At 43.1% G+C, this 19510-nt stretch overlaps 1 protein-coding gene across 2 annotated transcripts in view; it reads right to left on the bottom strand.

Annotated features, from left to right (window-relative positions):
• FMN2 (formin 2) overlaps nt 1-19510 on the bottom strand; it is a 310405-nt gene that overhangs the window by 167369 nt on the left and 123526 nt on the right. Inside the window, exons 5-6 of one of the 2 annotated variants that reach the window (XM_060286264.1) lie at nt 16232-18015; nt 14573-14717 (exon numbers count right to left, since the gene is read on the bottom strand). The exons of the other annotated variant lie outside the window; for it this stretch is intronic. Of the exons in view, the coding sequence (XP_060142247.1) occupies nt 14573-14717; nt 16232-18015 (1929 nt within the window). The remainder of the gene's footprint in view (nt 1-14572; nt 14718-16231; nt 18016-19510) is intronic. 2 annotated transcript variants of the gene reach the window in all.

Genomic DNA, 19510 nt, shown 5'->3' with positions numbered 1-19510 from the left:
CAGAATTGGTGAGAATGTATATCCTTGTCCCCTTCCAGATCTCAGGGAAAACATTCAGTCTTCCATGTGAGCTGTGGGTTTTTCACAGACGCTCTCTATCAGGTTGAGGAAGTTCCCTTCTATGCCCAGCTTCCTTCATGTTTCGATCATGAAAGGCTGTAGGATTTTGTCAAATGCTCTTTCTGCATCTATTGAGATGTTCACAGGGCTTTGATCCTTTGTTTTGTGTATTACAGTAATTGATTTTCATAGATGAAACCTTGCATTCCTAGCATAAATCCCATTGGCCATGGTGTATAATCCTTTATACGTTTTGCTGGATTCAGTTTGGTAGCATTTGGCAAGAATTTCTGTCTATATTTGTATAGGATATTGGCCTGTACCCTTTTTTTTCTTATGATGAGTTTGCCTGGTTTTGATAGCAAAGTGGTCTCACAGAATGAGATGGGATGTGTTCCCTCCTATTTCAGTTTTTGAGATTGTGAATGACCAGTGGTAATTCCTCTTTGAATGTCTGATATAATTCACCAGTGAAGACATATGGGACTGGGTTTTTCTTTGTGGGTAGTTTTCTCTTACTGATTAAGTCTCTACTTTCTATTCAGATTTTCTATTTCTTCCTGAGTCAGTTTTTCTAAGAATTTGTCCATTTCATCTAAGTTAACTAATGTGTTGTCATATGATTGTTCATAGTACACCATTATCCTTTTTTATTTGTATAAGGTCAGTAGTGGTGTCTTTTCTTTTATTCCTGATTTTAGTAATTTGAATCTTCCTATTTTTCATGGTCTAGCTAAAGGTTTGTCAATTTTGTTATCTTCTCAGAGATTCAACTTTCAGTTACATTTACTTTCTCTATTATTTTTCTATTATTTATTTCATTTATTTCCACTCTAGTGTTTATTCTTTCCTTCTTTCTACTTGCTTAGGGCTTACTTTGCTCTTCTTTTTTAGTTTTTTAAGGTGGAAGGTAAGATTGATTTCAGATATTTTTTTCTTTTTTAATAAGATATTTACCACTATAAATTTCTCTGAGCACTGATCTACTTGCATAGTACTAAATATATTTAATATATTGTTATATATAAAATATGTATATATTTATATACAATATAAAATTTAATTTATTGTGATTTCACCTATATTCATTTCAAAGTATTTTCTAATTTTTCTTGTGATTTCTTTTTTGAATCATTTGTTATTCAAGGGTTTAATATTTACAGATCTGAAAATTCCCCAAATTTTTTACTGATTTCTAATTTAATTCCCTTGTGGTCAGAAACCACACTTTGTTTTTCAATAGTTTTATATTTATTAAGGCTTTGATCTCCTCAAATTTATTAAGGCTTGTTTTTTTGTGTGTCCTAACATATGGTCCATCCTGGAGAACGTTCTACAAATGCTTGAGCAGTATGTGTGTTCTGCTGATTCTGCAGATGCTGAGTGGAATGTTCTATGTCTCTTAGATCTAGTTTGTTTATACTGTTGTCCAAGTCTTCTATTTCCTTGTTTATCTTCTGCTTAACTTTCTATCCATTATTGAAAGTGGCCTATTGTACATAGCCCACTTACATACATACATAGTATTAATTTCTCCCTTAAATTCTGTCAGTTTTTACTTCATGTATTTTGGGGCACTGTTGTTAGATGCCTACATGTTTAGAAATCTTCCTGGTAGATTGACACTTTCATTATTATGGAATGTTCCACTTTACCTCTGCTAACATTTCTTTTAAGTCTATGTTGTGTGATATCAGTATAGCAACTCCAGCTCTTTTATGGTTGTTTAAAGTTGTTCTTTTTACTTCCAACCTATTTGTATCTTTGAATCTGAAGTATGTCTCTTATAATACAATATATGCTTAGATTTCTTTTTATCCAATCTGATAATGTCTGCCTTTTGAGTGGATTATTTAATACATTCACAGTTAAAGTTATTATCCATATGGTTGAATTTATATCCACTATTTTTCATTTTGTTTTCTGTATATCTCATGTCTTTTTTGTTCCTCTGTTCTTCCTTTATTGCCTTCTTTTGTAATGGATGGATACATGGATTAAGTGGATACTTAATTCCTTTAGTGATTTCATTTTATACAGTATTTGAGTCTTCTTAGTGGTTGCTCTAAGTCTTAAAATATTTATCTTAATTTACCAGAATCTACTTCATATTTATACTGACTTGATTCCAGAAACATAGAAACTTCACTCCTCCATACATCCATTCACTCACCACCTGTTTATGTTATTACTGTTACACTTACTGTCTGTGATTTTTATATGGTACAAACTGTTATCAACTTATGTAAGTATATGTCTTTCAAAGAAGTTGAGAGAGGGAAGGAGAGAGATATATTCATACAGCTTGTTATATTCACCTTCTTATTTACCCTTTATTGTTCTTTTCACTGTTTTCTGTAGATTCGCACGCCACATGGTGTCACTTCCTGACTGTAACACAACTTTTGTTTCTACTAGTTTCCTTTGTTCTCAAATATATTTCATTTCTGGGTGTCACAGGCTCAACAACATACAAACTGTTTTATGCAGTTATTTTTAAGTCAGTCAGAAGAATCAAGGAGAAGAAATACACAAAATACACAGTATTTTGTGTAGATGAAAATTATGTTTACCAGCAGTGGGGTGTGTGTGTGTGCGCGTGCACACATGTCTGATGTAATTTACCTTCAGACTGAAGAACACCCTTTTAGTATTAGAAGGCAGGTCTGGTAGCAAGAAATTCTCGCAGTTTTTGAGAATGGCTTTATTTCACCTTCATTTATAAACCTTGTTTTGCTAGATGTAAGATCTTGGTTGGTCGCTTTCATTTCAGCATTTGAATATGTCATCCCACTGCCTTCTGGTCTCCGCTAGTTCTGGTAAGTCTGCTGCTAACATTGCTGCAGTTTCCTTGTATGTGATGAGTTGTTTCTCTCTCACTGCTTTCAAGACTTTTTCCTTTACCTTTGGCCTTCCACACTTTGACTAAGATATAACTAAGATCTCTTTGTATTTGCCTACTTGAAGTTCACGAAACTTAGATGCGTATATTAGTGTTTTCATCAAGTTTGGGAACTTTTCACCCATTACAACTTCTAATAATTTTCTGCACCTTTTTCTCTCTCCTCTCCTTCTGACACTCACACTTCATGTACATTGGTCACTTAATGGTATCCCACATTTTTCTGAGGTTTCAACTTCCTTTTTTTCTGTTTTTCAGACTACATAGTCTCTATTGATTTATCTTCAAGTTTGCTGATAGTTTTTTTCCGCCACCCGTCACAAACCAATTGTTCAACCACTTAGTGCTTTTCTTGTTTCATTTTGGTTATTGTACTTTTCAGCTCTAGATTTTTTAAATAATTTATTTTTACTGATATTCTCAATTTGATGAGACATTATCATCATACCTTCCTTTATTTCTTAGAAACTATTTTCTTCAGTTCTTTGGAGACATTTAGAATGGTGCTTTGAAGTCTATTTCTGTTAAGTACAACACATGGGCCCTTTTGAACAAAGTTTTTGTTGCCTGTTCATTTGCTTCCCTGTATATGGGTCACGTTTTTTTGCTTCCTTGTATGTCTCATCTATTGTTGTTGAAAACTGGACATTTCAGATAACATAACAGCAGCTCTGGGTACGGACTTTCCCTTCTAGGCCCCAGAGCTTATTGTGTTTGTGTTTGCTTGTTCATTTGCTCAGTGACAAGGTCAAACCCGCTCAGGGAAGTCTGTTCCTGCTGCAGTGTGCTACCTGACCTTCCTGCACACACGCTTCCCCACGTTTTTATCTAAAGTGAAAGCTAAAGAGTGTGCTTCTGCTCCTTTAACCACTTAAAGCTTTACCCTTAACCACTCTGTGGGTGAGATAACAGGGCACGCCTTAGAGCAGGGATCCCTAAACTCCCTTACCGGTCTGTGGCCCACCAGGAAATGGGCCACACAGCAGGAGGTGAGCGGCGGGAGAGCAAGCGAGGCTTCATCTGTATTCACAGCCACTCCCCATCGCTTGCATTACCACCTGAGCTCTGCCTCCTGTCAGATCAGCGGTGGCATTAGATTTTCACAGGAGTGCGAACCCTACTGTGAACTGTGCATGCAAGGCATCTAGGTTGTGTGCTCCTTATGAGAATCTAATGCCTGATGGATGATCTGAGGTGGAGCTGAGGCGGTGATCGGCTGCAAATACAGATTATCATTAGCAGAGAGGTTTGACTGCACAGAGACCATAATAAATCAATTGCTTGCAGATTCATATCAAAACCCTATCAGTGAGTAGCAAGTAACAATTAAGCTGCATCTGGTGGCAGGCTTCATAGTGGCAAGTGAGTTGATGTACTTCAATTGTACAGCTGCATCTGGTGGAAGGCGTGAAGTCACTTATTTTAGTCCGCGTGTGTCCCGCCCATTATTTTATTTACCACTTCCGGCTGTGCCTCTTTCCTGCACTGCGCACTTGCTCAGTCATAGTTTTCGTAAGCCCACAAGCTAACTCTAGCCGAAATGAGTAAAAAATAAACATCACTGGAGAGCTTCTTTGAAAAGGGGGAAAGACCCAATGATGAGACAACAGAAGACTCTAAGACTGCCAATGAAAAGAAAGTTGCATTTAAAAGAAAATATCAAGAGTCATACTTAAATTATGGGTTCATTGCAACAGGTGATTCACATTCTCCAAGCCCGCTTTGTATAATATGTGGTGACTGGCTATCCAACGAAGCCATGAAACCTTCAAAATGGCTTCGCCACATGGAGACCAAGCACACTGCATTAAAAGACAAGGCTTCGGATTTTTTCAAAAGAAAAAAAAACGTGAACACAAAGAACAGAAGCGATTATTGAAGGCCAGCACTTCATCAAATGTATCTGCGCTGACAGCATCATTCTTAGTGGCTAACCGCATTGCTAAAGCTAAGAAGCCCTTTACTACTGGAGAAGAGTTGATCCTGCCTGCTGCTAAGGACATTTGCATGAACTTTTAGGAGAGGCTTCAGCTCAAATTGTGGCACATGTTCCTCTTTCGGCTAGCACCATAAGTAGATGAATTGATGAATCAGCAGAGGATATTAAGGCACAATTGTTAGAGAGGATTAGTGAGTCTCCATGGTACGCCATCCAGGTTGAAGAGTCTACAGATGTTGACAACAAGGCAACAATGTTTGTTTTTGTGCAACATGCTTTTCAGGTGGATGGGCCTGAGGATATATTATATGTGCACTTTTGTTGCCAACCAACACCAGAGCTGCAGAACTATTCCCAGTCTTTGAATGATTACATATCAGGGAAACTGAATTGGTCATTTTGTGTCGGTATATGCATGGATGGAGCAGCTGCCATGACTGGACGGCTTTCTGGTTTCACTACTCTGGTCAAAGAGGTTGCTTCTGAATGTGAGTCTATGCACTGTCTCATCCATAGAGAAATGCTGGTTAGCTGAAAAATGTCACCTGTTAACAACGTTTTGCAGGATGTGATTAAAATTATCAACCACGTTAAAGTACATGCCCTTAACTCACGTCTGTTCATGCAGCTTTGTGAGGAGATGGACGCAGAGCACACACGTCTTCTCTTATACACAGAAGTGAGATGGCTTTCCAAAGGTAGATCACTGAACAGAATTTTTGAGTTACGAGAGCTGCTCCAGAGATTTCTTACAGAAAAACAGTCACCACTGGCAGCACAGTTCAGTGACACAGAATGGGTGGCAAAACTTGCTTACTTGTGTGACATATTCAACCTGCTCAACGAACCCAATCTGTCACTTCAGGGGAGAAAGACAACTGTATTCAAGTCGGCAGATAAAGTGGCTGCATTCAAAGCCAAACTGGAATTATGGGGGTGACGAGTGAACACTGGGATTTTTGACATGTTTCAAACATTAGCAGAGATTTTGAAAGAGACTGAGCCAGGGCCTTCTTTCTCCCGGCTGGTGCATGATCACCTATCTCAGCTTTCAAAAGAGTTTGAGCATCACTTCCCAACCACAAAGACACCCGAACTGGGAAGGAATGGATCCATGACCCATTTGTGAATAAGCCAGGTGAAATCGACTTTGTCTGTGCTAGAAGAGGATCAACTGCTCGAGATCGCAAATGACGGTGCCCTCAAAAGTATGTTTGAGTCAACTTCAAATCTCCATACGTTTCGGATTAAAGTCAAGGTGGAATACCCTGAGATTGCCACAAAAGCACTGAAAAGCCTGCTTCCGTTTCCAACATTCTATCTTTGTGAAGCATGGTTTTCTGCAGTGACAGCAACCAAAACGAGTTTATGAAGTACAGTGGACATAAGGAACACACCTTGGGTATCACTGTCTCCCATCCCTCTCAGATGGGACCATCTAGTTACAGGAGAACAAGCTCAGGGCTCCCACTGATTCTGCACGATGGTGAGTTGTATAATTATTCTATTATATATTACAATGTAATAATAATAGAAATAAAGTGCACAATAAATGTAATGTTCTTGAGTCATCCCCAAACCATACCCCCACCCCGGTTCGTGGAAAATCTGTCTTCCACGAAACTGGTCCATGGTGCCAAAAAGGTTGGGGCCTGCTGCCTTAGAGGGTATTTACAGAATTTTTTCCCCACATTGAGCCAGGAACTAATAACTTGGGTCTTTTCTAATTGCTCCTGAAAAGTTGCAGTCTTGGGCATGCACACAGCCTTCAGGTTGCCAGACATGACGGACTTTATTTTTAAGCCTGGATTAGGAGTTGTCCCCAGGTCAATATTTGCACAAAGGTGTGTTTAAGACACTTGTGCAATGAAGATTCCACTCAGTTCTGATGAGTCTGATGAGGTTTAGGGACACTGTCCCGGGGCCCGTGCCCTGTCCTGATGGCTCCTGAGTGGGGGCAACGTGCACGGCCTTCCTGACATCCAGGGCTGACTGTGATCCATGGACGGCCCTTCTCGGCTATTTCCCTAGTTCTCCGTGGTTGCCTGGAACAGAGCTTCTGGAACAGGGGACTGAGGAGAGTAGGGATGCCAGTTTCCTACCCTCCCAAGGAAGGGCCACAGCCACAGACAGAGCCTGTCCAGGCTGCACACACCAGACGCTAGAATGGAGCATCTCAGGGCTCAGACACTGTGGGTCTCGCTGTCCTAACCGAGTTTCAGGAGGTCTTCTTGAGTGGGTGTTTCTCCATTTCCTCTGTGTCCTGAGGACAATTTCCAGAGACTTTAAATGAGTATTTTTGTTATAATTCTCACCAGTTAAATTGTTGTTTTGCTGGGAAGAGGACCTGTCAAGCTGCTCGTCTGTCAGTCTAGAAGGCCCATCTCCAAAGAAATTTTTAACGTGATATTTCAGATGGAGTTTCAAGTTTAGTGATTTTAAAAATTCACTTATTAACAAAACCAAAAAATAAGCAGAAATGTTAGAAATCTTCCATTATGAACATCGTTTTGAAAAAGAAACATACATTTACTTGTATTTTGGTTTAAATAAAAAAGGTTTGGGACTTCCCTGGTGGCTCAGTGGTTAAGAATCTGCCTGCCAATGCAGGGAACAGGGTTCGAGTCCTGGTCTGGGAAGATCCCACATGCCGTAGAACAACTAAGCCCGTGCACCACAACTACTGAGCCTGCGCGCAGCAACTACTGACCCCACGTGCCACGACTACTGAAGCCCATGTGCCTAGAGCCCGTGCTGTGCAACAAGAGAAGCCACCACAGCGAGAAGCCCGCATAACGCAACTAAGAGTAGCCCCCCGCTCACCGCAACTAGAGAAGGCCTGCACGCAGCAGTGAAGACCCAACACAGCCATAAATAAATAAATAAAGCGTTTAAATAAAAAAAAAACAGATATAAATAAGAACATTAATTTTTCTTCTAAGTCTTAAATTTGTGCCCCCAAATAACTGGGAACATTTTTCAGCTTAGGTCACAGGAGGTACAGTGGGAACAACCAGTCTACTGTCAGCAGCATCACCTCCCACGGGCAAAGGCGGGAGCTATCATAATGGTAACTGTGTAAGTCAAACGAGAAATAAAATTCTCCTTTGCTCTCGGATAGTTCAGAATCCTGTCGCTGTCCATGGTATAGAAACGTACATTCCACCATGTAGCACCAAGACATCAAAATTAACTTCAGGTCTAATTTACCTAAATTCAATTCTCACTCTTATGTCTAATGAGAAAAACCTAAAGACTTTTGCTGAAAGATGAGAAGGACACACATTCAGTGAAGGGAAATATCCGTCAACAGCCCATGTCCGCATCCCTGAAACCATCAGACAGGAGCTCCCCGTACACAGAAGCCTGCTGCTCTACCGGCTGATTTTCTAGGGTTTTAAACAAGATGCAGGGAAATCTCTGCTTGCGGTGCTACTTTCAAAATCCATCCCTTATTCCTCTGTACGTGTCTGAATGAAATACATTCTTCAAGGCCCACTTCAACCCTCATCTCCTCCAACAGCCTCACCCTAAGTCCAGCTAACTCGCTCCATTTCAGTCCCGACTATGAGCAGCACCCAATGTGACCGGAGTGGTTAGTGCTGGCTCTCCCTGGCATGGCTGCTGCTTTTCTTTGCTGCACTCCCGGCTGAAATGGAGAAACCCTGTTCCCATCAGATCAAGAAAGGGATGCAACAGTGAACGTAATTTGTGCCCCCCTTCCCTCCAGTTTTCTGGGTTCTCCACACTAGCAATACTGAGAAAACACTCTCCCTTCATCTGACCAAAAATCTTTCCTCACTTTTGCAAGGATGAGTTTTAGTTTCCATAGATAATCATAAAAGGTAATGAATCTCAAGTATATTTTCCAAGCAACCCTTTTTTCAATGTCTATGGATCATAATAAATAAAACACCCCAGCCATTAAAAATTAATACCCTTTTCTAATATACCTAGTCCAACAAAATCTTAATATCATCATAGTATGCAAATATGAAGTCCAAAAGAATTAAACTTCAGCATCATGATTAAATTTTTGCAATTCCAAAGTACAATTAATCAGATATAATTTTCCCAATACATCCAGCAAGGTCGAGGATCATTAGTCTAATTATATTTCCTTTTCATTATGTCATTAGGCTTTCTGATTATTTGTTTTGTAGCCATTTACTTACAAGTATAAAAATAATATTTTGACCAAAAGAAAATTTTTTAAAAAGAAGTTATTATTGTTACATTCTTTGAATTGACTGGGTATGCTCTACAAATAATTAGAGAAAAAGCATCTCTACAGAAAGTAATGAATCATTCAACATCTAAAACAAACCTAGGATCCACAAAACGTATGTTCTTCTAACTATAGCCTTGTATATTGATGTGGTTTTCTACATAAATACACTTTTAAGGCTTGCAATAGAAATGTATTCTATTATTGATAAAAACAAACATCCTGTTAAAAATTACAAAGTACCAAATATTTATGATGTATTCCCCAAAACAGATCTAAATTGTCTTATTATAAGATATTTGGTATTTCAGACATTATTTTAGGTCTACGAGACAAATAGAACCATCCAATCAAAACACACCCTTGCCAGCTACGACAGGAAAACTTAACACCAGTACAGACAACTAGACTTATACCTCTCAGATGATCATTCAGGCCATCAGCCTGTAAACACTGAAATATCAACTGATTAAGATAAAACATATTTTTTAATCTAAAGATAAATATTTGCACTTAGTACAAGTCAAGCAGAGATTCACAGGTAAAATACATACCCTTGTTTTATTTTCTGACCAACCAATCTTACGATAGTACTTAAGGTACAGCTCACACGTTTTCCCAGCGCCCCAACATAGTAGGAAAAATCATTTTAATGGCAATTACTATTTCACATAAGAATACTTGGAGGCGTTACATTACACACTCCCACACAGGAACATTTAAGTAATGAATGCTTCTTTTCCCATTGTTATTATGAAGTTTTACAAAATACAAAAAAGGCTTTTTAGAAGTTAGGTCAGAAAGCACAGTGGCAAGATCGAACAAAATGCCAAATGTCTTTTATTAACTCCCCTAATAATAAGTAGCAGATTTAACTATCTATTTTTCTAATCATATTTCCAGAAGCTGAAGCCAAACAAATATTTAACTATCATGAATTCTTTTTCTCCCCCATTCTTTGGGCAGAGCATTTTAATCTGATAAATAGAACAGAAGAAACCCAGGAAGAAATTCATTTGTTGCATTAAATGGTTATATAAATGGCAATTATGTATTTAAAAAGCAAAACAGATTCTTTGCGGCTTCCCTGGTGGCACAGTGGTTGAGAGTCCGCCTGCCGATGCAGGGGATACGGGTTCGTGCCCCGGTCCGGGAGGATCCCATGTGCCGCGGAGCGGCTGGGCCCGTGAGCCATGGCCGCTGAGCCTGCGCGTCCGGAGCCTGTGCTTCGCAACGGGAGAAGCCACAGCGGTGAGAGGCCCGCGTACCAGAAAACAAACAAAAAAAAACAGATTCTTTTCATTCACTCTTGTTAAGTTCTGTGTGCAAATTTATATTGTGGGAAGCATGTTCCTTTACACACCTTTTAAGGATTATTAGACATTTTTGACTTAAGGCATATTTTACAGAGACGTCCCTTTTGGTGGAATCAAAACTATCTCCACTCAACATTTGGTGGGTTTAACCACAGTGGCTGTACCTCCACCTACTATTTATTTGCCACACAAGCAAAAGGCCCTCATGTTTACTGCTTACAAAAGCTTATGTGTCTAAGGCTCACATCACTCTGATAAATTTTATTTAATTGGGCAAATGTCATATTTGGTGGTATCATAGTTTATGTACTTATCAAAGTCTGTTAGAATACAGAAAAGGCTTTAAAAGTATCTCCACACACAATTTTATAAACGTAACTAGTCATTTAAATATGGAACACATATGAAAATCAGTACAAATTCAGATTCTTTTCAAAAAGGATCTATTCTAGTCTTCTTATAAATCCCATCCCACACTTGCCCTCATCTATAATATTTCACATCCACACCTATGGCTAATGATGAGGAACACAGGCTCTGCAGCCGGACGGCTGGGTCTGCACCCGAGCTCTGCCCCTCACTGCGCTGGGAGCGTGAGATCGTGCCTGCATCTCAGCTTTGTGTGCTGTGCACCAGGGATATGGGGTTTCCCTCACAGGATTAGGGGGTGGGATGAGCCAGCTTGGGGCTGCGCAGACAAGGACCACGCACCTGCAGGCTCCGCGGCGGCCGGGGCTGCTGCCATGATCCCCGCTGGTACTAGTACTACTGCTGAAGCTGCTGCTGCTACTGCTGTTTCCCAAAGTATCTCTGCTCGGACCTCATCTGACACTGGATTAACTAGAAACCTCTTTGTCAGGGAATTCCTACTGTCAAGATCACTCCAGTGTAAATTCTCCCACTTCCCTGCTCATAAGCTTGGGTTAATTTAATCTTTCCTTGGACATGAAGATCCTGAGGTGACTTAGGGTCACTCTCAACATTAACAGGCACTGAACTCGCCTGTGAGACGCAGGACATGGGTCACCATGCACTTGCTCTGGGACGTTCCTTAAAAATTGGCAAGTGCATGTGTGTGTGTCATGTTTCAAACAGGGACCTCATCTTCCTCTTGATTCCGTGGGTGACAGGGTTGTTGTTTCACCAAGTGAGCAGCTCGATATTTAATTCTGACCTATAAGCATCACGCTCATTTGCTAAAGGAGAAGTACATGAAATCATAGTCTGATAAAACTATACCTTCTCAGCGAATCTCCTTATGCTTTCATAACCTCACAATGAAGACCGGTGTGCTAAGATGTAGGCACACAACTTAAATACAGGTTCCGTGAAAAAATAAGGAAAGCTCTGTGTTGGGTTCCCTGGAGGACAAAGGGCTGAGAGACACCAGACATGCCTCACTGCAGCCACTCCAGAGTCCAGAGAGCAGCCCCTTCTCTTTATGCCACAGAGCAAGCTGTCCAGGTGTAGGACCTCTGTGGTCACACAGAAGACATATCTCCCGAGAGAGCTACTAAAGGCCAGTGCATCCAGCCACAGACTTACTTTCAAGAAGAGGACAGATCACAGAAATACTATCTAGCTCTTTTAAAGTATTTGGAGAAACCAGAGCTCTTGGCTTCCACCGTGTGTGAGAAGAGTGGCTAGAAAAACCTCCATAAACACAGGTTATAGCATCAATGGCAACCAGTCTCACTCGAAATCAGGGTCCACCTATACAAGGGCAACCACAGGTCAGTGGTTTGGACTGTGCAGGTCCGCTGACACACAGAGTCTTTTCAGTAGTAAATATTGCAGCACTACATGAGCTGAGGGTGGTTTTGTCCATGGATGTGGAACCTTGGATATGGTGGGACCCCGAATACGAAAGGCTGATTATAATTTGTAGAGATCTTGGATTGCACAAAAGTTGGTGCCCCAAGTCCGTGTTGCTCAGGGCTCAGTGTGCTTGCAGGCATATGGAAAATACGTTTTCCTTAAACGAAATTTTACATGTCTCAAGTAGTTGGAATGGGTAAGTTTTTCTTCCAAATACAACAGAGTTAAATAAAACTGGCTTTCTTCAGCCATCTAACACTTTGTAGCAGATTTTTCTCTTACCAACATACTGGAAAAGTTACTTTGTCTCTCCCAAAACAAACCTGAATAGCAGAACTGAGTACAAGACCCTGGCCAAGGATATGCTGACAAGCTCATCAGGAGTCAGGATGGAGACTGGTCCACAAACCCTCTTTAAGCTGCAGGTCAATAGCTGTGTCACCACCAACGGGTGCAAATGACAGCACTGGCAAAGGCTCATACCCACAGTTTACTGATGGGCTCACGACAGGGTGAGGCCACTGTGCAGACATGACACTGCACATGATGGTCGTGTGGAAGGGGGCCATCTCATGCCAGCTACCTGAATCTGAAGTCTTCATGATTTGTACAGAAATCTTATTTCAGTAGGCTTAAAAACTGAATACTACGTCAAAAAAATCATGAAATCGTATACTTGCAGGTAACATGCGGCAGCTTCCTCATCTCTGTTCATTTAACAGAAAAAAAGTGGTGACAGGAGATATGGAGGGCGTGCTTGGCATTCTGGAGAATTTCATCCCTAGACTAGTGACGTCCGCATCACCCCTGCCCTTCATCACGTGACAACCCCGCTGCCTAGCTCTACCCGGCCTCTGCGCTCCCTGCCCGTATTCCCCAACCAGACAGCTTTCCCATTTCTGATACGGTCCATGGGAAGAGGTGTGATGACTCAGCCTACATGTACTATATGCAAACATGCCATTTAGAACATTTACCAGAAAAACGTGGTTTTTCATTTACCTTTATTCCATTGACAAAGCCACCTTGGCGATATTGCTTATTTTGAGATGAGTTATTTTCTGGCTTTTAATCACTACTGGGTATAGCCACTGATATGTATAAAGCCCTCCTCCTCTAGCCAGCTGCCTTATTTGTTAAACAAATATTTATTCAGTGCCTTTTCTGATCTAAAGTCTCCAGCAACCAGCTGTGTCATCATAAGTGGTTCTGAAAAATGCAACTGCATCACATTTGGGTTTGCATCATCGTCAGATTAATAGAGATGCCTGTGGTGAGGCTGCCCCCATCTCAGCTAGAGGTTCCATTCAAACACACCCCTCCTGGCTGGATTCCGCAGCACCCATCTGGGGGCAGCTGTCTGCTTCGAAATAAATATGGATGGAAATATCTCTGGGTCAGACTTCTAGCTACAACTTCCAGGTCAGTAACAAAAGTTCACAGAATCACATCACCCCTTAGTTGCCACTCGCCTGGGGAAGCTGTGCCAGCTTCAGGCCTCATTTCTCTCTATTTGTTTCACCCAAAAAGACAGAGCTGCCCACCATCCCCCACTTCAGGGTGAAGGATGGGCACCAACAGCATTACCTTCCTTCTGGGTTCATTATTCTAAGACTTTACTACACTTTCCTGAATGGCTGCCTTGAGAAATTTACAAAATCATTTCACAATCAAGGTCACTGGCTGGATCAGTGGAAAAACATTGCATGAAAATGTTTTCCTCCAAATGCACTTTTCCTTATCTTTGGGACTCAGGTGTCACAGGATAGATCAAAAGTGCTGACACAGAATGGAGATGTTGGAACTGGATACAAGAGTCTCTTCCCTGTGTCAAGTGCAAGGTGACTGTTTAGCTGGGTTCTGCAGGGCATCCACTCAGGTATTACAATAGCAACAAAATACCAAACACATGACTGGTTACTAAGGACTGGATTTCTTGCTTGCTTTCATTTGCTCACTCTTACCTTTCTTTCCATCCATACTAGCACTAATATGGATTTCAATCAAGTGACAGTTTGTTTCTAGACAACTAATTCTGGAAACAAACAATTGGTGAAATTTTGGAAATACGTATCATGAAGCTACAAATAAAGTAGTCAGAGCATGATCACTTGGTGGAGATGATTATTTGTTGTTCTATCTGGGAAAGTCTTACTTAACTTCATGTTCTAAAATGCTAACCTCTGCTACCTGCTTACAGACTGTGGAGGGTACACAGCCCAGAAAACAATGTGAATGTTTTTCTCTAATGAAAGTTCACACTTATGCCCAAAACACTGTCCAACTTCAGAAAACACATGAGTACTCACTTGTTTAGCCTTGGTCTTTGTGATGGTGTCAGAAATCGGTTTCTTCCTTTCCTTTACAGTAGTTTTAGAAAATAATTCCTCAAATTCATGACAATCTATGGATGGCTCTTCAATTTTTTCCCAAATAAGTGAAGCACTGGAGTCTCTAAAGTTAAGCAAAAGACCCATGAGAGAGCCATCAAACCAAACTGCAGGACATTACAGTGAGCAGGGACAGATGGGGACAGAGAGGACAGAGGCATCAGAGGAGCAGGGATAGGACGGCAGGCAGCAGAGGACGGAGGGAGATCGGGGGGAAGATGCTCTTTTCTGTACAATCACCATTTGCTTAATCAACGTGATGAGAAACAGCATCAATACAGAATGAGACATTTGCCTGGAAAGAATCATTTCCAGGAATTCTCAGTCATCAAGTCGCCATATAAAAACATAAAAGGAGAGCCCCTCTCTGTACAGCTCTCAAGGCAGGAAATGTCTGATATCTCACAAACCCAACCTGACCCATCAGCTTGGGTTATTTGTGGGTTGAAAATAAATCACTTCAGGCCCACAGAGGCACTTTCGTCTCCCCACCGCTGCCCATCACTGCATGTCACCTGTGACTGTGGAGTCATGTAGTGCCACCTAAAAAGGGGAGATCCATTCAAAAAAAGCAAGACAAAAAGAACTTCATATACTGCATATGGATAAAATGAGTTTGGGGCACATTTGGAAATGATGTCTCGGCACATAGAAGTGACCCAGCAAATTACTCAGAGAATGAGCTGCAAAGTCAGAAGTAGTCAAAATAGATAGGTTCCTCTCCCACTATGATTCAGTGAAGAGAAAATTAATATAAGAAATGAAAATGAACCTGTTAAATACCCTATTCTAAATCTGTGCCACATCACACACACACACACACACACACACACACACAAATTCAAAGAGTCACGAGAACTTGGGACAAGGAAATCCAGTGAAATTTAAAGGGCATTTTTTTCTCCCACTGGCGCATTCCACAGCCATGTCCCAGTACCGTCCCAGGGGTCGGGGAACCAGGTTATGGACCATCCATGGATAAGTAATACACCAGCAGCGTACCTGCTAGGAGGCATTCTTTTACAAATATCATATATTTTATAAAAATCATATAAGTTTGTGATTTTATGACCTCACAGTGTTGCATATCATCTACAGAAGTGCCATGAAATGCTCAGAACTAAGTCATTTCACACATGGGGTGTGGATGTGTGTATTTTTGTGTAGCACATTTCTGGATAGTAAAACAAGACCATGCCTTCAAAAGGATGAAGAAAACATCCTCAAGAGTCAGTCTGTCTATGGATTTGATTTACTTTTATGAGCTATTTATCAGAGTGAGGTTCTGCAATGAGGAAAGAGCATGTATGCTAAGAAAAATATATCCCTCTATCTATAAAAGTCAATCAAAAACAATATAGACAGAAATGTGTATATTGATTCATGTCATTTGTTTTATTCCTTTGATACTTCTGGAAAAAAGTCTAAAATTGCTTCACTAAATATTGATGTAATCGTCTACAGACAAGTTTTACTTTTATTTATTTTATTTTTACTCATTTTTCTCCAGAGTTTTAAAGGAAAATACTTCCCTCGTATTGACAATATTATGCAAAGATGAGCCCCTGTTCATGTTACCTTTTACTGTGCAGTTGAATTCTCGTCCAATACAGAGGTTTCATCGGCCGACAAGGTTCTATTGGCTGCTTCCTGCTGCCTTTGTCCTGGTTCAACCCGAACCCAAACAAGCCAGCTGGCAACGGTGGAGGAAGAAATCCACACGCCTGCAGTGTTGGTGAAGTGCTACTCCCAGCTTGTGGTGGGAGAGCAAGGCCGGATCCAGGAAGCAGAGGGGGTGGGGGGGGTGGGGGGACACCTGTTCCAGGAGGGAGAGGAGGGGGTGGGGCTAGAGGAGGTGGAACCCTCACACCTGGCAAAGGAGGAGGGGGGGCAGGAGGAATTCCTTCACTGGGAAGAGGGGGCACGGGAGGAATTCCCACACTGGGAAGAGGGGGGGCGGGAGGAATTCCTTCACTGAGAAGAAGGGGGGCGGGAGGAATTCCCACTCTGGGAAGAGGGGGGGCGGGAGGAATTCCCACACCAGGAAGAGGGGGGGCGGGAGGAATTCCCACACCGGGAAGAGGGGGGGCGGGAGGAATTCCCACACCGGGAAGAGGGGGGGCGGGAGGAATTCCCACACCGGGAAGAGGGGGGGCGGGAGGAATTCCCACACCGGGAAGAGGGGGGGCGGGAGGAATTCCCACACCGGGAAGAGGGGGGGCGGGAGGAATTCCCTCACCGGGAAGAGGGGGGGCGGGAGGAATTCCCTCACCGGGAAGAGGGGGGGCGGGAGGAATTCCCTCACCGGGAAGAGGGGGGGCGGGAGGAATTCCCACACCGGGAAGAGGGGGGGCGGGAGGAATTCCCACACCGGGAAGAGGGGGGGCGGGAGGAATTCCCACACCGGGAAGAGGGGGGGCGGGAGGAATTCCCACACCGGGAAGAGGGGGGGCGGGAGGAATTCCCTCACCGGGAAGAGGGGGGGCGGGAGGAATTCCCACACCGGGAAGAGGGGGGGCAGGAGGAATTCCCACACTGGGAAGAGGGGGGGCAGGAGGAATTCCCACTGTGGGAAGAGTGGGGGCGGGCGGAATTCCTACTGTGGGAAGAGGGGGGACGGAAGGAATTCCCTCACCAGGCAAAGGTAGGGGAGGGGGTGGCAGCATCTCTGGACCAGGCGGAGGAGGAGGTGAGGGGCACGGTGGGCTGGGAAGTGCAGGCTCAGGCACGACATGGGGTGGGGTCCGTGGAGGAGCCACGGTGCCCAGACCAGGCATCTGGTGGGAGAACTTGGGAGACAGAGGCAGTGCAGTAGGGATGTCATGGCTGTTTTCAGAGGAGGGAAAAGCAGAGTGCTCGTGGCTGGTTTCAAACTCCGTGTGAAAATAAGGATGGGAAGGCTGTGAGCTCGCCTGTCCTTGACTGTCAGACCAGGGCGGTGACGTGGGTGGTGGAGCCTGGAGGGATGGATGTGCATCGAGCTGAACTGATATTCGCCTTGGAGACACAACCAAAGAAATCTCTGCGCAGAACTTGTTCTGAGGTCCGGGAGGTGAGGACAGCCCGGCTGAGTCTCCACTCGTGGCCTCAGGCAGGGCACCCATGAGAGGATGTGTCAGTGTCCCACCCTCCTCTGTCGGGGACGTCTGGATGGACTTTGCCTGTAAAATCCTTTCATGCCCTACTTCCTTTTCTCCCAAACTGAGAGCTCGCAGACACGTGTCTCCAGAGGTGGCCGCCTCCAGGTCTGCAGCCAGGTACTGCTTCTCTAGCTCAGCTATTTTGGTCCTCAGATCCTCAATGGTCTGCTCCAGCTGCTGAATGACAGTGGCCTGACCCTCAGATTTCATGTCACAAACTTCCTGAGGGGCAACAGAGACATCACAGTTAAATATAAAATAAGGAATACTCAAAATACCAAAAACTGGTCTTACAAAATTAAGCAAAATGTATTTGTTTGTTATAATACTTCTAAACGCTCCCTCCATGGAAAGACACTATTACTATTTCCACTGGTCCCTGCTTTTCCATCCTCGGATTTCAAATTAGTTTACACACGTGACCATGAAGTCCGAAGGCCCCTGTCTAATCTTCGAATGAAATCATGGAAGACCGGCAGACCGCTGAGAAGAGGGAAGAAGAGACTGAGTGACAGACCCACATAATGCCACCATAGGCTACTCTCTTCCTGCCCAGTAACATCTGCTACTAGGACGTTCCCTAAAGACATTTTAAATCCTGAGTTTTACAGTTAATCACAACCTTTAAAAGGTAATCTCTAAGAGGTGGAGAAGTGTCCCAGAGAGAGCTACAATATGTGAGCAGGGATTGCGAGCTTGGGAGCCTGAACCAAGATGGCGGAGAAGAAGGACATGCTTTCATTCCCTCTTGTGAGAACACCAGAATCACAACTAGCTGCTGGAAAATCATTGACAGGAAGACACTGGAACTCACCAAAAAAAGATACCCCACATGCAAAGACAAAGGAGAAGCCGCAATGAGATCGTAGGAGGGTTGCAATCACAATAAAATCAAATCCCATAATTACTGGGTGGGTGACTCACAGACTGGAGAACACTTATACCACAGAAGTCCACCCACTGGAATGAAGGTTCTAAGCCCCACGTCAGGCTTCCCAAGCTGGGGGTCCGGCAACGGGAGGAGGAATTCCTAGAGAATCAGACTTTGAAGGCTTGTGGGATTTGATTGCAGGACTTTGACAGGACTAGGGGAAACAGAGACTCCACTCTTGGAGGGCACACACAAAGTACTGTGTGCTTCAGAACCCAGGGGAAGGAGCAGTGACCCCATAGAAGACTGAACCAGACCTACCTGCTGGTGTTGGATGATCTCCTGTGGAGACGGGTGGTGGCTGTGGCTTAACGTGGGGATGGGGACACTGGCAGCAGAAGTTCTGGGAAGTACTCCTTGGCGTGAGCCCTCCCAGAGTCTGCCATTAGCCCCAAGAAAGAGCCCAGGTAGGTTCCAATGTTGGGTTGCCTCAGGCCAAACAACCAACAGGGAGGGAACCCAGCCCCACCCATCAGCATACAAGTGGATTAAAGTTTTACTGAGCTCTGCCCACCACAGCAACACCCATCTCAACCCACCACCAGTCCCTCCCATCAGGAAACCTGCACAAGCCTCTTAGAGAGCCTCATCCACCAGAGGGCAGACAGCAGAAGCAAGAAGAACTACAATCCTGCAGCCTGTGGAACAAAAACTACATTCACAGAACGGTAGACAAGATGAAAAGGCAGAGGGCTAGGTACCAGATGAAGGAACAAGATAAAACCCCAGAAAAACAACTAAATGAAGTGCAGATAGGAAACCTTCCAGAAAAAGAATTCAGAATAA

The sequence above is a fragment of the Globicephala melas genome, chromosome 16 (genome assembly GCF_963455315.2).
Source record: "Globicephala melas chromosome 16, mGloMel1.2, whole genome shotgun sequence".
Classification (NCBI taxonomy): domain Eukaryota; kingdom Metazoa; phylum Chordata; class Mammalia; order Artiodactyla; family Delphinidae; genus Globicephala; species Globicephala melas.
The sequence above is the reverse complement of the archived record's forward strand: the minus strand, read 5'-3'. Positions and strand labels throughout refer to the sequence as shown.